Source organism: Ixodes scapularis, unplaced genomic scaffold, assembly GCF_016920785.2.
Source record: "Ixodes scapularis isolate PalLabHiFi unplaced genomic scaffold, ASM1692078v2 PGA_scaffold5__190_contigs__length_132052651, whole genome shotgun sequence".
Taxonomy (NCBI): Eukaryota; Metazoa; Arthropoda; class Arachnida; order Ixodida; family Ixodidae; genus Ixodes; species Ixodes scapularis.
In genome coordinates this window covers 63,916,105-63,932,108 of record NW_024609880.1, presented here as the reverse complement: position 1 = coordinate 63,932,108, position 16,004 = coordinate 63,916,105, and the positions used below count along the sequence as shown (strand labels likewise).

Here is a 16,004-nt window from a genome sequence, read left to right as displayed (position 1 = left end):
GCGTGGACGGCCACGTTTCGCTACTGCCGAGCTTGCGGCCGCCGACGATATAGATGCCTGAGGCGCCGCCACGTTCCTCGGCGCCGAGAGAAGCAGAAGCGGCCGCAGCCCCCCATCCCCCTCCGGCAACGCCTGACACGAGAGCGGCGGCCGAGCGCGCGCTCTCGTGAAGCGGCTACCAATGGAAAACACTGGCTAGGGCGCAAGCTGCCGCCCGGTTACAAAGGTTCAGCCGTACGCATTCATCCATGTCACCCACCCATCCGTTCATCAACGAGGAAGTGTCTCGTAGCGACCCTCACCTTGCCCTTGGCCTCGACGCTGACCGACTGGGACCGGTTGCGGAAGAGGTCCATAACCTTGGACACGGCGCCCGGTCGACTCTCGGAGCCGGACCGGGGCCGTCGGAACCCGGGGCCCAGGTCGCAGGGCATCAGGCCGTCGGGAGGACTCGTGGGAGACAGAGAGGAAGACTGCGGCGTCAGGGCGGGGGACCCGCCGCTGCTGCCCCGGTGGTGGGAGGCCGACGGGAACCAGCCGTGGCCGTGCACCGTGTTGCGCAGGGCGGACATGAGGTTGTTGGGCTTGCGGCCGGACGAGCTTTTGGAGTCAGACTTGGAGCGCGGGCGGAAGGCGTCGAAGAGCACGGCCTTCCGGGACGGGGACACCCCTGCGTAAGGGAAAGAAAAAACGTTAAAAAAAATCACTAGAGATTGTTAAACGCTATGAAGGTGCGATGGCACTAATACGCAGTTCCTACTACGACCCTCCATACAAGGAAGTAACACGCCTCAGACGTCGTCTGCAGACCGTCCTTTGCACGATGTCAGTCTGACCGCGGCTTAAGTATAGTTTATACTTTGTTTCATACTTAGCGTGCAACTCTGTCAAAGCTACTGGCGCGAGCGCGTGGCTTCATCTATGGTTTTGTTTGCGCGAGAACGCGTGCAAATGATCAACGAGATCAAGCCCCACGCTCGCGCTAGTAGCTTTGACAACGTTGCACGCTAAGTATGAAACAGAGTAAAGTCACCTCTGTATAAGTCGAACACCCCTATCGTTTTCAGAAAAAGCTTGGTACTGCATCCTTGTGTAAGTCGCACGTACATATTTGTACAGCCGGCGTGGCGAAACCGCGTTGAAAAGACCCCTCGCACGTGCATTGTCACGGCCTCTCAATCCCCTCCTTTCGCGGAGGAGTGGCGATAGTTCATTCCTTATGCCGTGGCTGGCGCCGTGGCGCTCGCTATCAATGAAAGTCCGCTAAACGTCTGTCCGCTAAACGTCTGGACCATGGGCGTATTTTAATGCGTAAGAAATAACTGCCCTATGAAGCGAACGGGCGTTCTCAGCTTTTGCAGCCGCGCGCCGAACGGCACCTAAATTCCTTTGTCCCAATGAAACGAAGCCGGCAGCGATTTGATGGACAGGCTCCCATTGACTGGCGCGCGTGATAGTTCAAGGAACGGGGTTCCCATTCGCTGGAGAGCATCATCGTTTCAAAGAACGCCACCCCATGGCGTTGCGGGCCCCGCGCCGGAAAAGCCCTTTTATCCTGGTAGAGTCCCTACGGGAGCCAGAGTTGCGCGTTTATCACCGTAGCGCCGGCTTTCCTGCACGGCATTCGGAGTCCACTCCTTACGTGACTGGATTCGGCGAATAGCGCCGCCGCGCGTTCGAGGCACGCGGCGCGCTCAAAAGCAGGGGAACGTACGTCGGGGCGCGTACAAGGTCCACTTTCGTGCACGGCATCTGAGTCTGCTCCTCACGTGATCGGATCTCGGCGAATAGCGGCGTGGCGGCACGTGGAAAACATACGCGCAACTCTGGCTCCCGTAGGGAGCCCATACACGAACTCTACATGCCGGTAGCGCGCCGGTAAAAGGAACACGGTGGTGCGCGCTCAGCCGCATCCGCTTCTCTCGACGCCGACGAATATGGCGGCGCCTGAAGCATCGACATCGTCGGCGGCCGCAACCTCGGCAGTAGCGAAACCTGCCCGTCCACACCGCAGACGAGCGAAGAGAGCGGAATAACGCAGCACAACGAGCGAGGAGGCAGGCAGCGAAATCCGCCATCGTTGTCAAGTCCCCGAATACACGGCAGGCAGAACGAGCAGCGGCGCAACGCGATAGGAGACAGAACAAAGCCTTTCCAAAGCGTGAGGCGCAAACGGATCGCGATCCAAAGCGTCTCAGGCGACAAGAGGACGAGGCCCTTCGACAACTCGAGGCGGAAACAATACGTCGCAGGCGGCATGCTTTCGCATTCACAACTCATAAGACGTGCTTAGGTATCCTCGGACATGGTCGTATTTCGTCGCCTGTTGAAATTTTTTGCTACTATAATTGGACAGCTTTAACTTAGTTACGTACCAGATCTGCTTCTGTACACTCTTAAAATTACCGCAGAGTAAACAAGCATAAAAACAAGCGTTCTAAGCTTCTTCGAAGACGTTGGTTGCACGTGTGTCGGCACCGCTGCGGACCGCAGCGATTTTCGCTTCATTCCGACCTCGTATTATTCTTTAAAGTGATGTGAGCCTACCACGGTCCAGGATCTCAGCTAAGGTGCACTGGCTCCCTTTGTCGCTGCTGCAACAAGATATTCCGGAACCAGGAATACCGAAGTCTGTCTTTGGACGACAGCTCGTGGTATCGCAGATCGGGGTTTCTTGCCGCATGTTCAAATGGCACTAAAGAAAAACAGATGAATTCGGCTACTTGCACGAGCGCAGGTAAACACCGTAAAGAGGCAAGAGTCGCGCGTTTGGCCGCGTTCACCAACTGATGTGTGGGGGCCGCTCTTGCTGCGGCGCCTTCAATCTCCGTGGAAGTCGCAAACCACAATCGTGAATTGACGTTCCGTGTTGAGGGCAAAACGACAGACACTGCCCGAGGACTGCGGGACAGGGAATTCCCAACAAGAAGTTGCCAAAGAAGCTGCTGGCTAAAGCGGCTCGACTTTGCGATTACCATCAGCACCGGAAGCGGGGACATGATTGCCGCAGCGACCATAGGTATGTCAATACTCAATAGCGGTGACCACAGATTCCAATTTCGACGAATGGCGTGATGACTCAAAGGGGAACGTTTCTGGCGGTCCTGTTTCTTTTCGGATATTGTGATCCCTGACATGGCACGGCCACTCGGTCCCCAGGATATGAAAAAGGATAAAACCTTAGGGGAAGGAGTACCCTTGTTATTCCTCAAGCCCGGCACCGTCCAGACATTGGGATGAACAAAGACATTCGAAGGTTCAAAGCTTTTTTGTATGATGAACCAAATTTACGAGTAGAATGACGTAAGTTTGTTATTTGAATACGTATTCTTTTAAATAAAAGGGCTATGCGGCAATCATACGTCTAATTGCACATTAGACGAATCACAGTTCTCTGCAATACAGGGACGAGATAAATATTTAAAACAATGGTGTTTCCGCGCACCCAGATATAGTAATTCAAACAAGCATAAAAGAAAGTTATAAATAAGAAGGCAGCAAACAGGGGTAATGCATTCTTACTTAGCAGCTTTTTTCCCCCGGTTCCCACAATCAATGATGGAAAATAAACTTACATCATCATCATTACTATTCTTATTATTATCTATCACTTGAACTGAATCGTACCACCGCGTGTATTTGTTAAGAACTACACCAAGACCATTTTATTCTATATCTATACGGCATCAGTCTATTGAGGGAGCCTAATTATTGTAATGTTTCTTCTCTTCGATCAAAACAAAAACAACTTTTACTAACAAAATTCAGACACATCCACATATTACGATTTTCAAGAAATAGCTCGCCATTATATAATTTCAGAAAAGCTGCATCCCGAAAAAATACGTTAAAGTTGCTGTCATCTGCATAACGTGTCATGGTTGCTTCGTTGTAAATAAGTTACCGAGTCATTGATAGTGAGCACATAACGGCCCTGAATCTTCGCTGCAATCAACACCCCTTGTCGTGGTCGTGAAACGTTCCGCCATCACGCATCCCGAAGATTTTCCTTGCACGGCAGCTCGTTGTAGTGAAGCGTTCTTGTTTCTTGCCATATTCGATTTGCAACACGGCACGCTAGAATTCTTGGGCCTTGCGTGCACCGTAATTGACTAGAAAACCTAGCCGTTAAAGTAAAAAAAAAAAAAAAAAAAAAAAAAAGATCAGGCCACTCACACGGGTGCAGATAAACGCCGCGGAGCGGCAAAAACTTCTCGATTTCGACAGCTTTCAACGCATTCACCGCGGCTTTGGCTTTTGCGGTTCACCCGCATGCGGGGCCCCCACTATCCATCACGGCAGACGGAAGAACTTCCCCCCTCACAAACGCTGTTTTCTTCGCGGGAAGAATCGGCAGGCCGCTCCTCGGGGAGCGGGAAGGAAGGGCCCTGGTATTGTGGTCGCGACGCACGCGGAAGCGAGAGTCAGCTATGAGCATTCTCGTCAATTAATCGAACAAACAAGAGTGGTGGCAATGTCAAATTTGCAGAGCTAACCTTCATATTTATAGAAAAGAAAGCATATAAGCCGTCGCGTTGCCCAAGACGCATTTATAAAAATGTTGCAGAAGAAACAACGCAACTTAGACAGCGGGAAAAAAAGACAATTATATGGCTGTAGATATGTCGTAATAAATTCCAAGAAAGAATAAAATCCCAACAGGTGACTCATTTGATAACAGAATATGAATAGTCGTAAATGAGACAAAGCAGAAATACTGTCTAGACCGGTTATAACGAAGTCGGATATAACGAAATAGCGGTTACAGCCAAGTGATCACGATTTCCCATTCCCGTTTGCACTTTTTCAAGGCATTTGTGTCTGGTTTTAGAGAAGGAAAGTGAGCGGCTCTAGCGGATATAGCAAAGTGAAATTTTGTGATAATAAAAAAATAAATAAATAAAACTCTGAAAGTTTATGAAGTCTCGGACCGCCGCACTTTGCTACTGCGGCCAAGAGGCCATCCAGGACAAGCTGCAGAAGATGCTGAAAAGACCGCCGGCGGCAGTCTCTGCTAAGTCGTCTGCACCCCGCTCCTTGTCTGGAAAGCGGCTTTACCGCATCGCACGCGGAGAAGCCGTCGTTGCTTCTACACGTGTGATGCGACAACGTACCGGCGGAGATAACGAAGAGCCCTGATTTAAGAGAGGGAGCAGTAATACGCCTGCATTTGATTTTTGCGTGGCCAGTGTGGCCAGCGAACTGAGAGGAGAAGTGGACACGTTTGCAGAAGGTGAATACTTTTGAGTTTTGACTCTTGCATGCTGCAGCTCCTTTTGCAAACGAGGCTCACAAACCACGTGACCTCAATCGAGTAGTTTCCCCATCTCTTAAATCTAGGCTCTCTACACCGACGACAGACAAGGTTCAGCGCGAACTCGGTGCCGTGCGCGTTTCTTTGTTCGCTTCGTGATCCGAGTCGGCGTTTGGTCGGTGAGGTCGCTCTTAAAGGAGCTGGCAACGATTTCAACGTTGAAAGAATATGCATCTTCTACTTTTGACATTGTTCACCTTGTCACAAATGACAGAAAACACACCACCTTTCATTGAAATGTTGCGATTCCACCGCGTAATAGCGAGGCAAAACTTAGAATATTCACCGACCTGCAGCCGCGAACTGCAGCCGCGAACGGCGGCCATGAGAAACACGCGGCATGACGTCAATGGGGGCCTTGTAGAAAGATAGCAAGTTGTGCGAATACCTGCTCGATAAAAGTTAACTTTTCTATAAATCTTGTCATTCCAACATGAATATAAATGTATCAAAAACCTGGTATCATCGACAAAATTTTTATTATACAGAGTTTTAGTGGCGCCATCTATCCTAGGTCCACGAAACCGTTAGCTCTATCTGCTACCGCGAACAGCCGCCAGAAGCCGGAGGGGGAGGGGGACAGGGCCGGACGGGTATGGCCGGACCCCGATGAGACTTTCCTCCTTTCACCATATTGTTCGCGCGGCGCCCGCCAGCACGTGGTCACGCGGTCACGAGTGGACGAGTTCTCGCTGCTCACTGATGGCTCTAAAGAGAGAACTTTACCGGAACCCCACGCCTACCCCATCGACGTCACTGCGCACGTGACCCGGAAGTCGATGTACGAGTTGAGAGGTGGCCAAACCTGGATGTTTTTCATTTTTTTTTAATAAAGAATAGAGTATCCAGGCAAAATCTGTTTTCTGTAGTTCACTTCAGAAGTGTCAGGCATCAACTTCCACAATTATTTAAGCAATGCCCTGAAATTGTTGCACAGCTCTTAAGCAAAAGTCCCCTTCGCTCAAGCACCGATTCGGCGAATCATCGGCACTCAACGATGGAGAGTCGCGGCACCGCCGACACTAGCTCGACGGTGAAGACGAAGGCAATCTCCTCGAATCAAAAGCGCGTCATCCTCGACGGAGTGCGCATACACGTAAAGAATGTCGTCCACCGCCGGTGTCCTATGCGGGGCCGTCACAGCTGTCGACACGGTCCGTACGTAGCAGGATATTTTTTTCGATCGGAGCTTCTCGCAGTCGCAGTTGTCGATAAGCGGCTCCGATCTAGCAGAGGACGCGTGAGGTGAAAGCCTCGACCGCCTTCTCCGGGCTCGATAAACATGTTCCCGTGACGACCCGTGTTACTTTTTTTTTTTTCATGTTATTTTCATGAGTTTATATATAAGGAAGAAGCGGATATAGCGAAGCGATCTCTGATTTTCCTTATAAGTTATAACCAGTCTCGACAAGTCCGCCGAGAGCCTCGTTGAGTGCGCTTTTCCCGCAGCACGTGTGCGCGGCGGAGGAACCGCCGCGCGGCACCGTTGAGGGAATGAGACACCTGCGAAACACGACTACGCCGGCGGTACGTTTGGAAAGCGCCGCAAGCGCAGCTTGCACAGAGTAAGCTAGTGAATGTAGTCGATCGCGTCGCAAGCGCTCGTGATCTCTCACGACGAGAAAGCACACAATTGTCCCATCTATCAAAAAGTCTCGGAACACCACCCCACTCACGGTACGTTTTACGCATCCCTCTTTCACTGGGTGCTCGAAATACTCCTGACAATGTTACAGACGATCATTTCATGACAACGATGCCCAGATTTGATCTGAAAAAAACTTCAAAGACTTCAGTCTAGTTATACGTGTAGAGATCAAAGGACGGGAGGAAATGATGATTGCAACTGGGACGTCGGAACACAGAGCCCCAGTTGGAATCCCTAGTGGTCAGACGCGAAGCTAGCCGCCTTCCTCTGCTCGAACGCGTTTGAACGCGCACACCAAACGCCGGCGTCCGAACGTGTTCCACGAGTGCAGTGGAGACAAAGGCGGCTAGCCCGCGTCTCCCCACTAATCGTTCCAACCAGGGCTCGGTGTTCTGACCTACCCGCGCGCGCTCTTGTCCGTCCGTCCCTCCCCCCCCCCCCTCCCCCGCCCCCCCCCCCCCCCTTCTTTAGTTTCTGCCCAAATACCGACTGGCGGCATTAAGCGTTCAAACGGCAGACCCTGTGCGAGGAGCAGACGACGCACTCGCTCATTCTGACTAGAGGGAGACAATGGGCAGAGACAACGGCCGCTAGCCTTTGCGTCTACCCGCTCGTCCCCAACCAGAGCTGGACGCTCTGACGTCACCGGACGCTCTCCTCCCTCCCCTTCGGTTTCTCTCCATACAGAACGCTAAACACACCAGTCGAATCAAAGCCACGTTCCAGGAAACCGTAGTTGAAAGAAAGCTGGGGTGAGGCAACATCGCTTTGAAGACAGGGCCTGCGCACCCGGAAGTGCCCGAAGCGGCAAACACGCCGCAGCTCGTCGAGAGTCGCCGCAAAGCGGCAGACGCGTCCGTCTTGGCGTCGCCGCGTGCCATGCGGAGCGCAAGTTCGTCTGCTTCTTTGGCAGGGGTTGCGGTGACGTCAGAACGAAGCCGATTTCTGATTGGCTCTGATCGAAGGATAGTGGGAAAACCTCTAGGCAGCTTGCTTCGTGCTCTACCCACTATCCTTCAACCAGAGCCAATCGGAACTCAGCGTCCTTCTAACCGCACCGCAACTCTTCCAAAAGAAGCAGACGACTTGCTCGCCGCATAGCTTCCCTGCTCGTTGTGAGACGCGACTACTGACGCGTTTGCGGAGACGCTGAAGCACGCTAGGCGGCACTGCGTGGAGGGGGCCACTGGCGACAACGCTTGGAGAGGGAAGACCCGCACGCCTTGTATTCTATAGGTTGTATCGGTGGAGAGGTGCGGAAGGACGCCCATACCTCCGAGCACGTCGTCCCCGGACTGCCTGCGTGCCCGTCCGGACACCGCGCCGGACAGCTGGAGCGAGGGCACGCGGTGCGTGCCTCCGGACAGCGAGCGCCTCCGCTCCGAGGAGGCCACCGATGCCGGCATGGTGGACGCCTTGAAGCGGAGGTCCCCCGCGGCGTCGCACGCCTCCGACGAGGGGTCCATGGCGCCCCAGTCGCTCGTGGTCACGATACGGGGAACCACCAGGGAAACCCCCCCGACCACGCCTTCGTCACCCTGCGAGGAAGAAGCGAAAACGTAATCAGACGGCTTTCTAGGCGCAAGTTTAATGCGTGTACTTCTCCGCATATAGTACAAGATGCTCAAAATAAATGTACAGTGTTCTTTTTCACCGCAAAAATCAACTACGCATCGCCAAGGAGTCATTCTCCGCCCAACTGTAGCGTAGCCGTCCGAACCAGATACTAAAGTCGCGGAACTAATCGTTATATTTTTGTTTTTTTCAAAACTTACAAATGATTTTTTGAAATTTTTAATAGAAAAACGGCGGCCGACTGAGCCCTCGAACACATGGAGCCAAATGGCGCCAGTTAGCTAGAGAGGACCCCATTTACATATTCAAATTTTCAGAAAATCACATATACATTTTGAATGAGATAACGGTTATTTTTGAAACTTCAGCATCCGGTTCGGACCGCTAGTGCTAGATTTGGGCGAAGGACGAGGTGCAGCAAATTTTTTAATATGTTTTTTTCTTTTTCAAGGGGGGAGGGGGGGGGGGGGGGTTGGACAATTATAATATGTACATTTACAAGAACTTAGGCAGCTCCGTGGTATTGTATAACTTAATTCTCTAGATGTGTACAAACTGCAAACGCACCCCATGGTCTTGAGATGCTCACTCTCTTCAATCTAGGCTCTCTAGCGACGGGAGAACGGGTGGCCCTGAAAAACTTCCGAATCGAGTATATTTTCTAATTGTTCGCGTATCGTCTTTCGCCATGGGCTCAAAAAACACTCGACGACATTATAAACGACCATTCTTCGTAATTAACACTAACATTTGATCTCACTAATCCCGCCAAACCTACAGCCCGGTTGTATGCATTTCCAGGGCTACATCACAGATGGCGCCAGCGTGCCCGCGCGTTCTCCGGAGAGCCTAGATTGAAGGGAGGACTTTCCTCTCAGAGCATGGGAAGCGTTTGCAATTAATTAAAAAGGCGGAAAGCCTCCTGCGGAGATTGATGGAAGTGCGCATGCGCTAGGTTTGCGCGCGGCGAGGAGGAAAACAGGCGGAGACGCTTGCAAGACGATCAACACTTTCAGCGCCTTCCTGCCGCAGCTCGTATCGGGCGCGTTAAGTTCGCGTTCTTTTACTCCTGCTGAGTTCCATACTCCGAGCGCAGAAACTAAACGGAGAAGAGCGTACAGAGGAGCGCGGCACACCGAGGCTATCGACGAGCCGCATGAGCCACTTCCGACCGCACGGTTGTGACGAACAAAATTACTTCGAAGACAAAAAAAACAAAACAATGTAGGCATCTGTAAAGCGGCAAAGTGTAAATTAAAGAAGGAAAAAAAGGACGGTGATGCTAGGAAGTTTCTAGAAATGTTTCAATATTCGTTAATGGTTTGAAGACTCGCTTCGAGCACATGCGCAGACAGTTACATCGACCGATCTATTTATTGATCATGCACGCTGTTCAGATTGAAATGAAAGACAACACTCTTGAACTGGCTCGTCGACGCAGGAAACTGTTAAAACTTGTCAGACGTTCCGTGGTTCCGTCTTGCAGCGCGAGGCGGAACCCGTCGATGTGCTACGCCGACACCGGCCCACCAGCGTTTAATAGATGGCAAGTCAATTCGTTTTCGGGCGAGGTGCATGAACGAATCTTTTTCGCAACGCTAACCGATGTTTGGGCTTTCCGAACGAAGTATCTTTATTCGCTGGGCTAATCATTCTAAAAAGGGCTGCCGTCTTCTCACCGCGACAACATTTGTGCCGTGTGCCATCGGCACGCTATCGATCGATATATGAATTCCTTTTCTGGCGAGATGGACGAAAAACCCTTCGCCGGAACTCCAATTGCAGTCTTAGCTTTCAGACGGATTAAGCACTATTCTACTGAAAAGGGGCAGCTGACCGGAAGCACCCTTCGTTTCGACAACGTTTCGGTCAGCGCAGCCATCTGGTTAGTGGGTGCGACGTCACGGAGCACGAAAAAGTCAATCCAGCTCCGAGAAATACTCGGTACACGAGGAGCGCGCTGGACTGCCAGTCTCCCGCGGCGTTCCTGTCCGTTTAGCGAACGGAGCGCCGAACACTCGCGCTTCGGAGCACGGACTTTACGCGGCCATTGCAAACGCGGCCCATAAACCACGTGAACCCGATCAAGCAGTTGGAAACTCTCTTTACTGCAGGCTCTCTGATTGTTCTCTAGAGAGCCCAAATTTCAACTTTATGGGTCGCGCTTGCAATATATCAGTCGTAAGCGACGATCGTCCTCCAAGCATCTCTAACCTTCGCTCAGCCTTTCCTTCTGCTTTCCTGCTCAACTCGCTCAGGCTCATGAACGGCCGATTTGCGCGGGAAGTGTACGCTAGAGCACTGCACGGGCCGGAATTTCTAGGCCCGGCCCGACCCGGCCCGGTAGAGACACGGCCCGGGCCCGGCCCGAGCCCGACAGAATTTTAAATTTCTAGGCCCGGCCCGACCCGGCCCGAAAGAGACACGGCCCGGGCCCGGCCCGAGCCCGACAGAATTGTTAATTTCAAGGCCCCGCCGGACCCGGCCCGATGGCTGTAGCCCGAAACAACCCATTTCCAATTGAACCCGTCCTGTTTCGACCCGCTCCCGAAACCAGCTCCCCGTTTGAACCCGTCCTGTTTCGACCCATTCTTTAAACACCCTTCCCATATGAACCCGTCCCGTTTCGACCAGTTCCCTAAACGCCCTTCTCGTTTGAATGTGTCCTGTTTCGACCCATTCTCTAAACGCCCTTCTTATTTGAACCAGTTTCCGAAACACCCTTTGCGTTTGAACGCGTCCCGTTTCAACCTACTTCTATAAGGCCCTGCGCATCACAACCTCATCGCAAAAAGTCTCCATCGTTCTAAGCCTGGTCTGCGCACCTCTTCTGTTTAAGAATATGTTCTGAAGTAGCTTTACATGTCAACGCGTTCCTAAAATATACAACCCTTTCAGGCAAGCTTAAGTTTAATATATTCCTAGTTAACCCCTTAAAACGTTTTTTTCAAGATGGTTCCCAAAACATGCAAGCGCGGAACGGACTATGTACACTGCGCGACACTGATACCGCGAACACGACGTTGGCTCTTTTTTCGAATTTTACTTCGAAATGGTTTTAGTAGGCGCCAAAGTATACCGCTTAGGTCTGTGGCCCAGATGAGCACTTCTAAAGACACTAATATTTTTGAAAACAGCGTTTTGATTCTATGAGATAAGCATAAAAACACGACGATCGCTTGTTCGCGCTAATATAGTGTCGCGCTCTGTGCAATAAGGGAGTCTTAGAATAACGTGCTCAAGCACTTTGGGCAAGCTAAAATTAGCATCGCCATAGGTTTTACATCGCAACGCTATTTTTACGGTACCCAAAGCGCTTGCGTACGTTTTTCTAAATCTTCCTAATAGTGAACTAGATACTTTTGAGAGCGATGAATCAGACAGGTTGACAAGCATATGACTGGGACTTTATTTTGTTTACAATTTATAACACAACCCTCGCTCACACGGAAAAAGCTTGAAGGCTTTCTAGCTTCAAGATGTCTTTTAGTTATTATTTTTAACGACGCTGTAGTGAATTTGCACTTCGCTTTTTTTGTGTTCAATGAACCTAAAAGGTTAATGAGCAAACTTCTTGCTATCAACAACAATTTATGATTTACGGCACAAGATTGCCCAGGCACGGCCCGGGCCGGCCCGGGCCGGCGCGGCCCGAGAACTTTTTTGTTCAAGCCCGAGCCCGGCCCGGGCCCGAGAAAATACGTGCTACCCGGCCCGAGCCCGGCCCGCGGGCCGGGCCGGGCTCGGGCTTTCGGGCTGGCCCGGGCCCGTGCAGTGCTCTAGTGTACGCCTTGAAATTTCAAACACTCTCCTCCATTGTTCAAGTTGCTCCTTCTCTGAAATCTAGGCCCTCTAGAGTTCCCACTGCATATTAAATCGACAAAAAAAAAAAAAAAAAAAAAAAAAAGCTTTTAATTGCAAAATGTAGCAGATAAACCGAATGTAATTGAAAGTTCGCTATAATCCCTGACAGCATTAGAACAGCAGAGAGATCCTTCAATTACCCCGCTCCCAGGGAGAGCTTCCTTGCTCCGAAACACTTCGCCGTCTGCTTCGAGCGTGCACCCGGATCCAAAGCTCGACGGAAAGCAACGAATGACAAAAGCCGGAGGTCGGGCATCGAAAAATAGACACCTTGCCGTTCTCACCCAAGCAGTGACTATAGTAGATTTTGGGGAATTAAACAAGTCATTGTCATTTTTATTCGTTATACCCCGACGTCCGCACCGGTCGACAACGGCATCTCGAAAGATAAAAATAATTTAATTATTGCAAGTGTCCTTCTGGTAAAAAAAAAAATAAAAAATAATAATTAAAAAAAAAATATATATATATATATTTCAGAGTGTCGAACCGAAAAAAATACGGGTTCGGTTACGGTTCAGGTTCAGGTAAATTTATTTTGTTCCGGTTCAGTTCCGGTTCGATTAATTCGATCCGCGAACCGGTTCGCGAACCGGTTCGGGGCGCTGAACCGGTTCGCGAACCGGTTCGGAAATTATAAATGACAAATTGCATCATCAAAATAAATTACAAATAAAACATCTGAAATCAGCACATACGAAACGGGATACATCGTAGTGTAAGGCTCAGGGATTTCTACCAGGAATGGCTTCTTTATCTGCACTCAAAGGTTACCTCACCGACGTTTACGCATTCGGACTTTATCTAATTGGGTCCGACGCAGTAGCTGTAAAATCCGCGACCTCCTTACAAACCCACTTACAAGTAGAACTCGCTAACTATCCCGCCACCTCGGCGTGTAAGCAATTGAAGGAAGAGTGGAGAGAAAATACAGCTTTCTTTATTTGAACTAGCCTTCGGTAACTCAAATTAGACCCTTAGGGCTCATTCACACTGGAAGCGGATCCGCGTTCGCAAAGCGGTTGCGAACGCGGTTGTATAAGGATTCAGTACAATTGCACGCGCATTTGATGTCATCGAGTGCGCGTGCAATTGTACTGGATCTTTATAGAACCGCGTTCGCAACCGCTTCGCGAACGCGGATCCGCTTCCAGTGTGAATGGGGGGTTAAAGAAGTTTTCATTAAACAAGATACGGAATATGAAAAACACTTCACCGAACGCAACGCCAGAAGGACGTAATAGGATAAATATTAAAATAGAAGAGTTCGCTGTCTCACAAATATGTTAGCTTCTAAGTGCCTATACGAAACCGGATGCATTATTATCAAACTCCACAGCCTTTTCTTTTCTCATTCCGATGGAAGCAAGCTTCAAGAACTCGCGCGTTCTAGAAACGTGTTATGAAATGAGCACACAGCAGCATTTAGGATTTACGAGATTGTAAAAAAATAAAATCCCGTGACGCGATTTTTTTTTTTTTTTTTTTTTTTTGCACAGCCTTTTAAGTTTTTTTTTTTTTTTTCGTGCAAGCCGCCACCAGCGCAATACTGGTTCCTATGTCAAGACTCATGGATGCAGCGTTTATATTCCTAAGACTGAGTGGAGAAGAAAAATATGTAAGCGAGGTGTGTGTCAGTTGACGGCACTTAAACAACAAATGGCATTGATAGCACAATCATTGTCAACAGCGCGTGGCCGAACCGTTTGGCATGAGCCGGTAACCGTTATTTTTTTTTCCGGTTCAGTTCCGGTTCGGGTTCATCGCGATAACAATATAACGGTTCGGGTTCGGGTTCAGTTCCGGAAAAAATACCGGTTCGGTTCCGGTTTTCGGTTCGGTTCGGTTCCGGTTCGACACCCTGATATATTTATTTATTTATTTATTCTCAGCCGCTGGTGAAGCATCCTGTAAACTGCTCTCGCTTTCAACTCGATAAAAAGAAAAGCAAGTTTTGCGCATACTTCAAATGCTGCCAAAGTAGCCCTTGCTAAACTCGGTTCACGAGGGAAAAGCCTACGCTTTTTTCCTATGTTTGAAACATTGCACGCGTTTGATTAATTTATAGGAAATAGCTGAAATCCACATACACGTTTCTCAATTTTCCACCTAGAGGAATAATATAATAAAAAATCCGCAAAGAAGAGGTTTTTTTTTTTTTTTTTTTTTTTACTACGTTGTTTGATGTGGAAAAGTGTGTAGCTGGTTTTTTCTTTTTTTTTTTTTTTTTGCTTATTTATATATTATTATTATTAATATTTTACTGCTGGGTATAGTGGTCACATCGGCATTTCACAAGTTATTTTTTTTTTCTATTTCATTTTGCTTCATATACCCTTCAATGGCTCGTGCTTCACAGTGCTCCGTAGCGGTGTTCTTCCCCTTGGCACGTGACTGCGCTGCGGAGAAGCGAGATACAAAGATCACGGCGTCTACGTCGCAGGCTTCGCTTCCCAGCAGCGCACCGGTGCGAGGTGAGGAGCGCACTCAACGGAGCGAACTAAACCTCCCATACTGATTACGAAATACGAGAAACATTGCGAAACTACTAAGTAGTACAGTCAGTATTCGATATGAAGATTAAATCAAATAGTATGATATTTTAAATGATAATCAAGTTTTGGAAATTCGCACTCGCCCGTCGTAACGATCAGAGAGTCTAGCGGGGCCTAAGCTATTCGTTTAAATAGAAAGAAAAGGAAAAAAAAAAAAAAAAGTAAAATTAGCTTTTGGCGAAATGTTGACGCAAATTCCTCAGATCTTAGTTAAACGTAGTACGATCGACTCGATCTTACTCCAGGTAGGGTAAAGGTAAACCAGAAGCCTTGGCGTTCGAAGACTTACCCACGCCTCGCGTTTCTTTATCCGTGTTTCCACGCGATACGACCGCGGGAGTAACTCGAATTCACCCGAGTACGATCGAGGACCGAGGTTAGGTGTCACGTAGAATGGGGTCTCTTCGCCAGCCCGCCACGCGGCCCAATCTCAATCTCGACGAATCACAGACGCAGCTCGCGAGCCTATTCTCAGGAAATATGAAACTTTAAAAATGCTAAACAACTTAGAAGCTTTCCACGCAAAAATATAAAAACAGATGTCAAAATAGCACTTAAAAACTGATAAAGAAGGCACAAAGAACTGGTACACTGTGCGATGCAATTAGTAAAAAGACGACACCGACGCGTTTTTTCTTCCTCATTTTACTCAAACAGGATATTGATTACCACCAAACTTTGCCGTCTAATTAGCGCCCGGAACGAGTACTTTTCAACACAGCTGTTTCGGTGACGGCCATTGGACTCTTAAAAAAGAATAGAAGAAAGAAAGAAAAAGAAAAAAAACAGCAATTGTTCGTTTGTGTTTATTACTTCTCTTCCCGCTCTTACGTGCTATGCCGCGTTTCATAGCAATATCTAAAAAAAAAAGGGGGGGGGGGGGGGGGGGGGGGGGACGAAAGCGCTAATGACGAATTATAACTTTTCTGATAAGTATAAATCTCTCCTCCAAATTTCCCAGCAGTGAACCGGTCAATAAACAAATTCGCGGGTGTTGCCTCATATACATAGTTTCACTAGTACCGTGCCTGAGCGTTAGCGTGAGCAT

The 16,004-nt window shown here is 49.4% G+C and overlaps 1 protein-coding gene across 3 annotated transcripts in view; it reads right to left on the bottom strand.

Annotated features, from left to right (window-relative positions):
- The window catches only part of LOC8035265 (5'-AMP-activated protein kinase subunit gamma-1), a 417,493-nt gene that overhangs the window by 273,391 nt on the left and 128,098 nt on the right, over nt 1–16,004 (bottom strand). For all 3 annotated transcript variants that reach the window (XM_042294135.1, XM_042294133.1, XM_042294134.1), the window contains exons 2-3: nt 8,236–8,500; nt 303–670 (exon numbers count right to left, since the gene is read on the bottom strand). In XM_042294135.1, coding sequence (XP_042150069.1) covers nt 303–670; nt 8,236–8,428 — 561 coding nt within the window. In that variant the 5' untranslated portion in view covers nt 8,429–8,500. The remainder of the gene's footprint in view (nt 1–302; nt 671–8,235; nt 8,501–16,004) is intronic.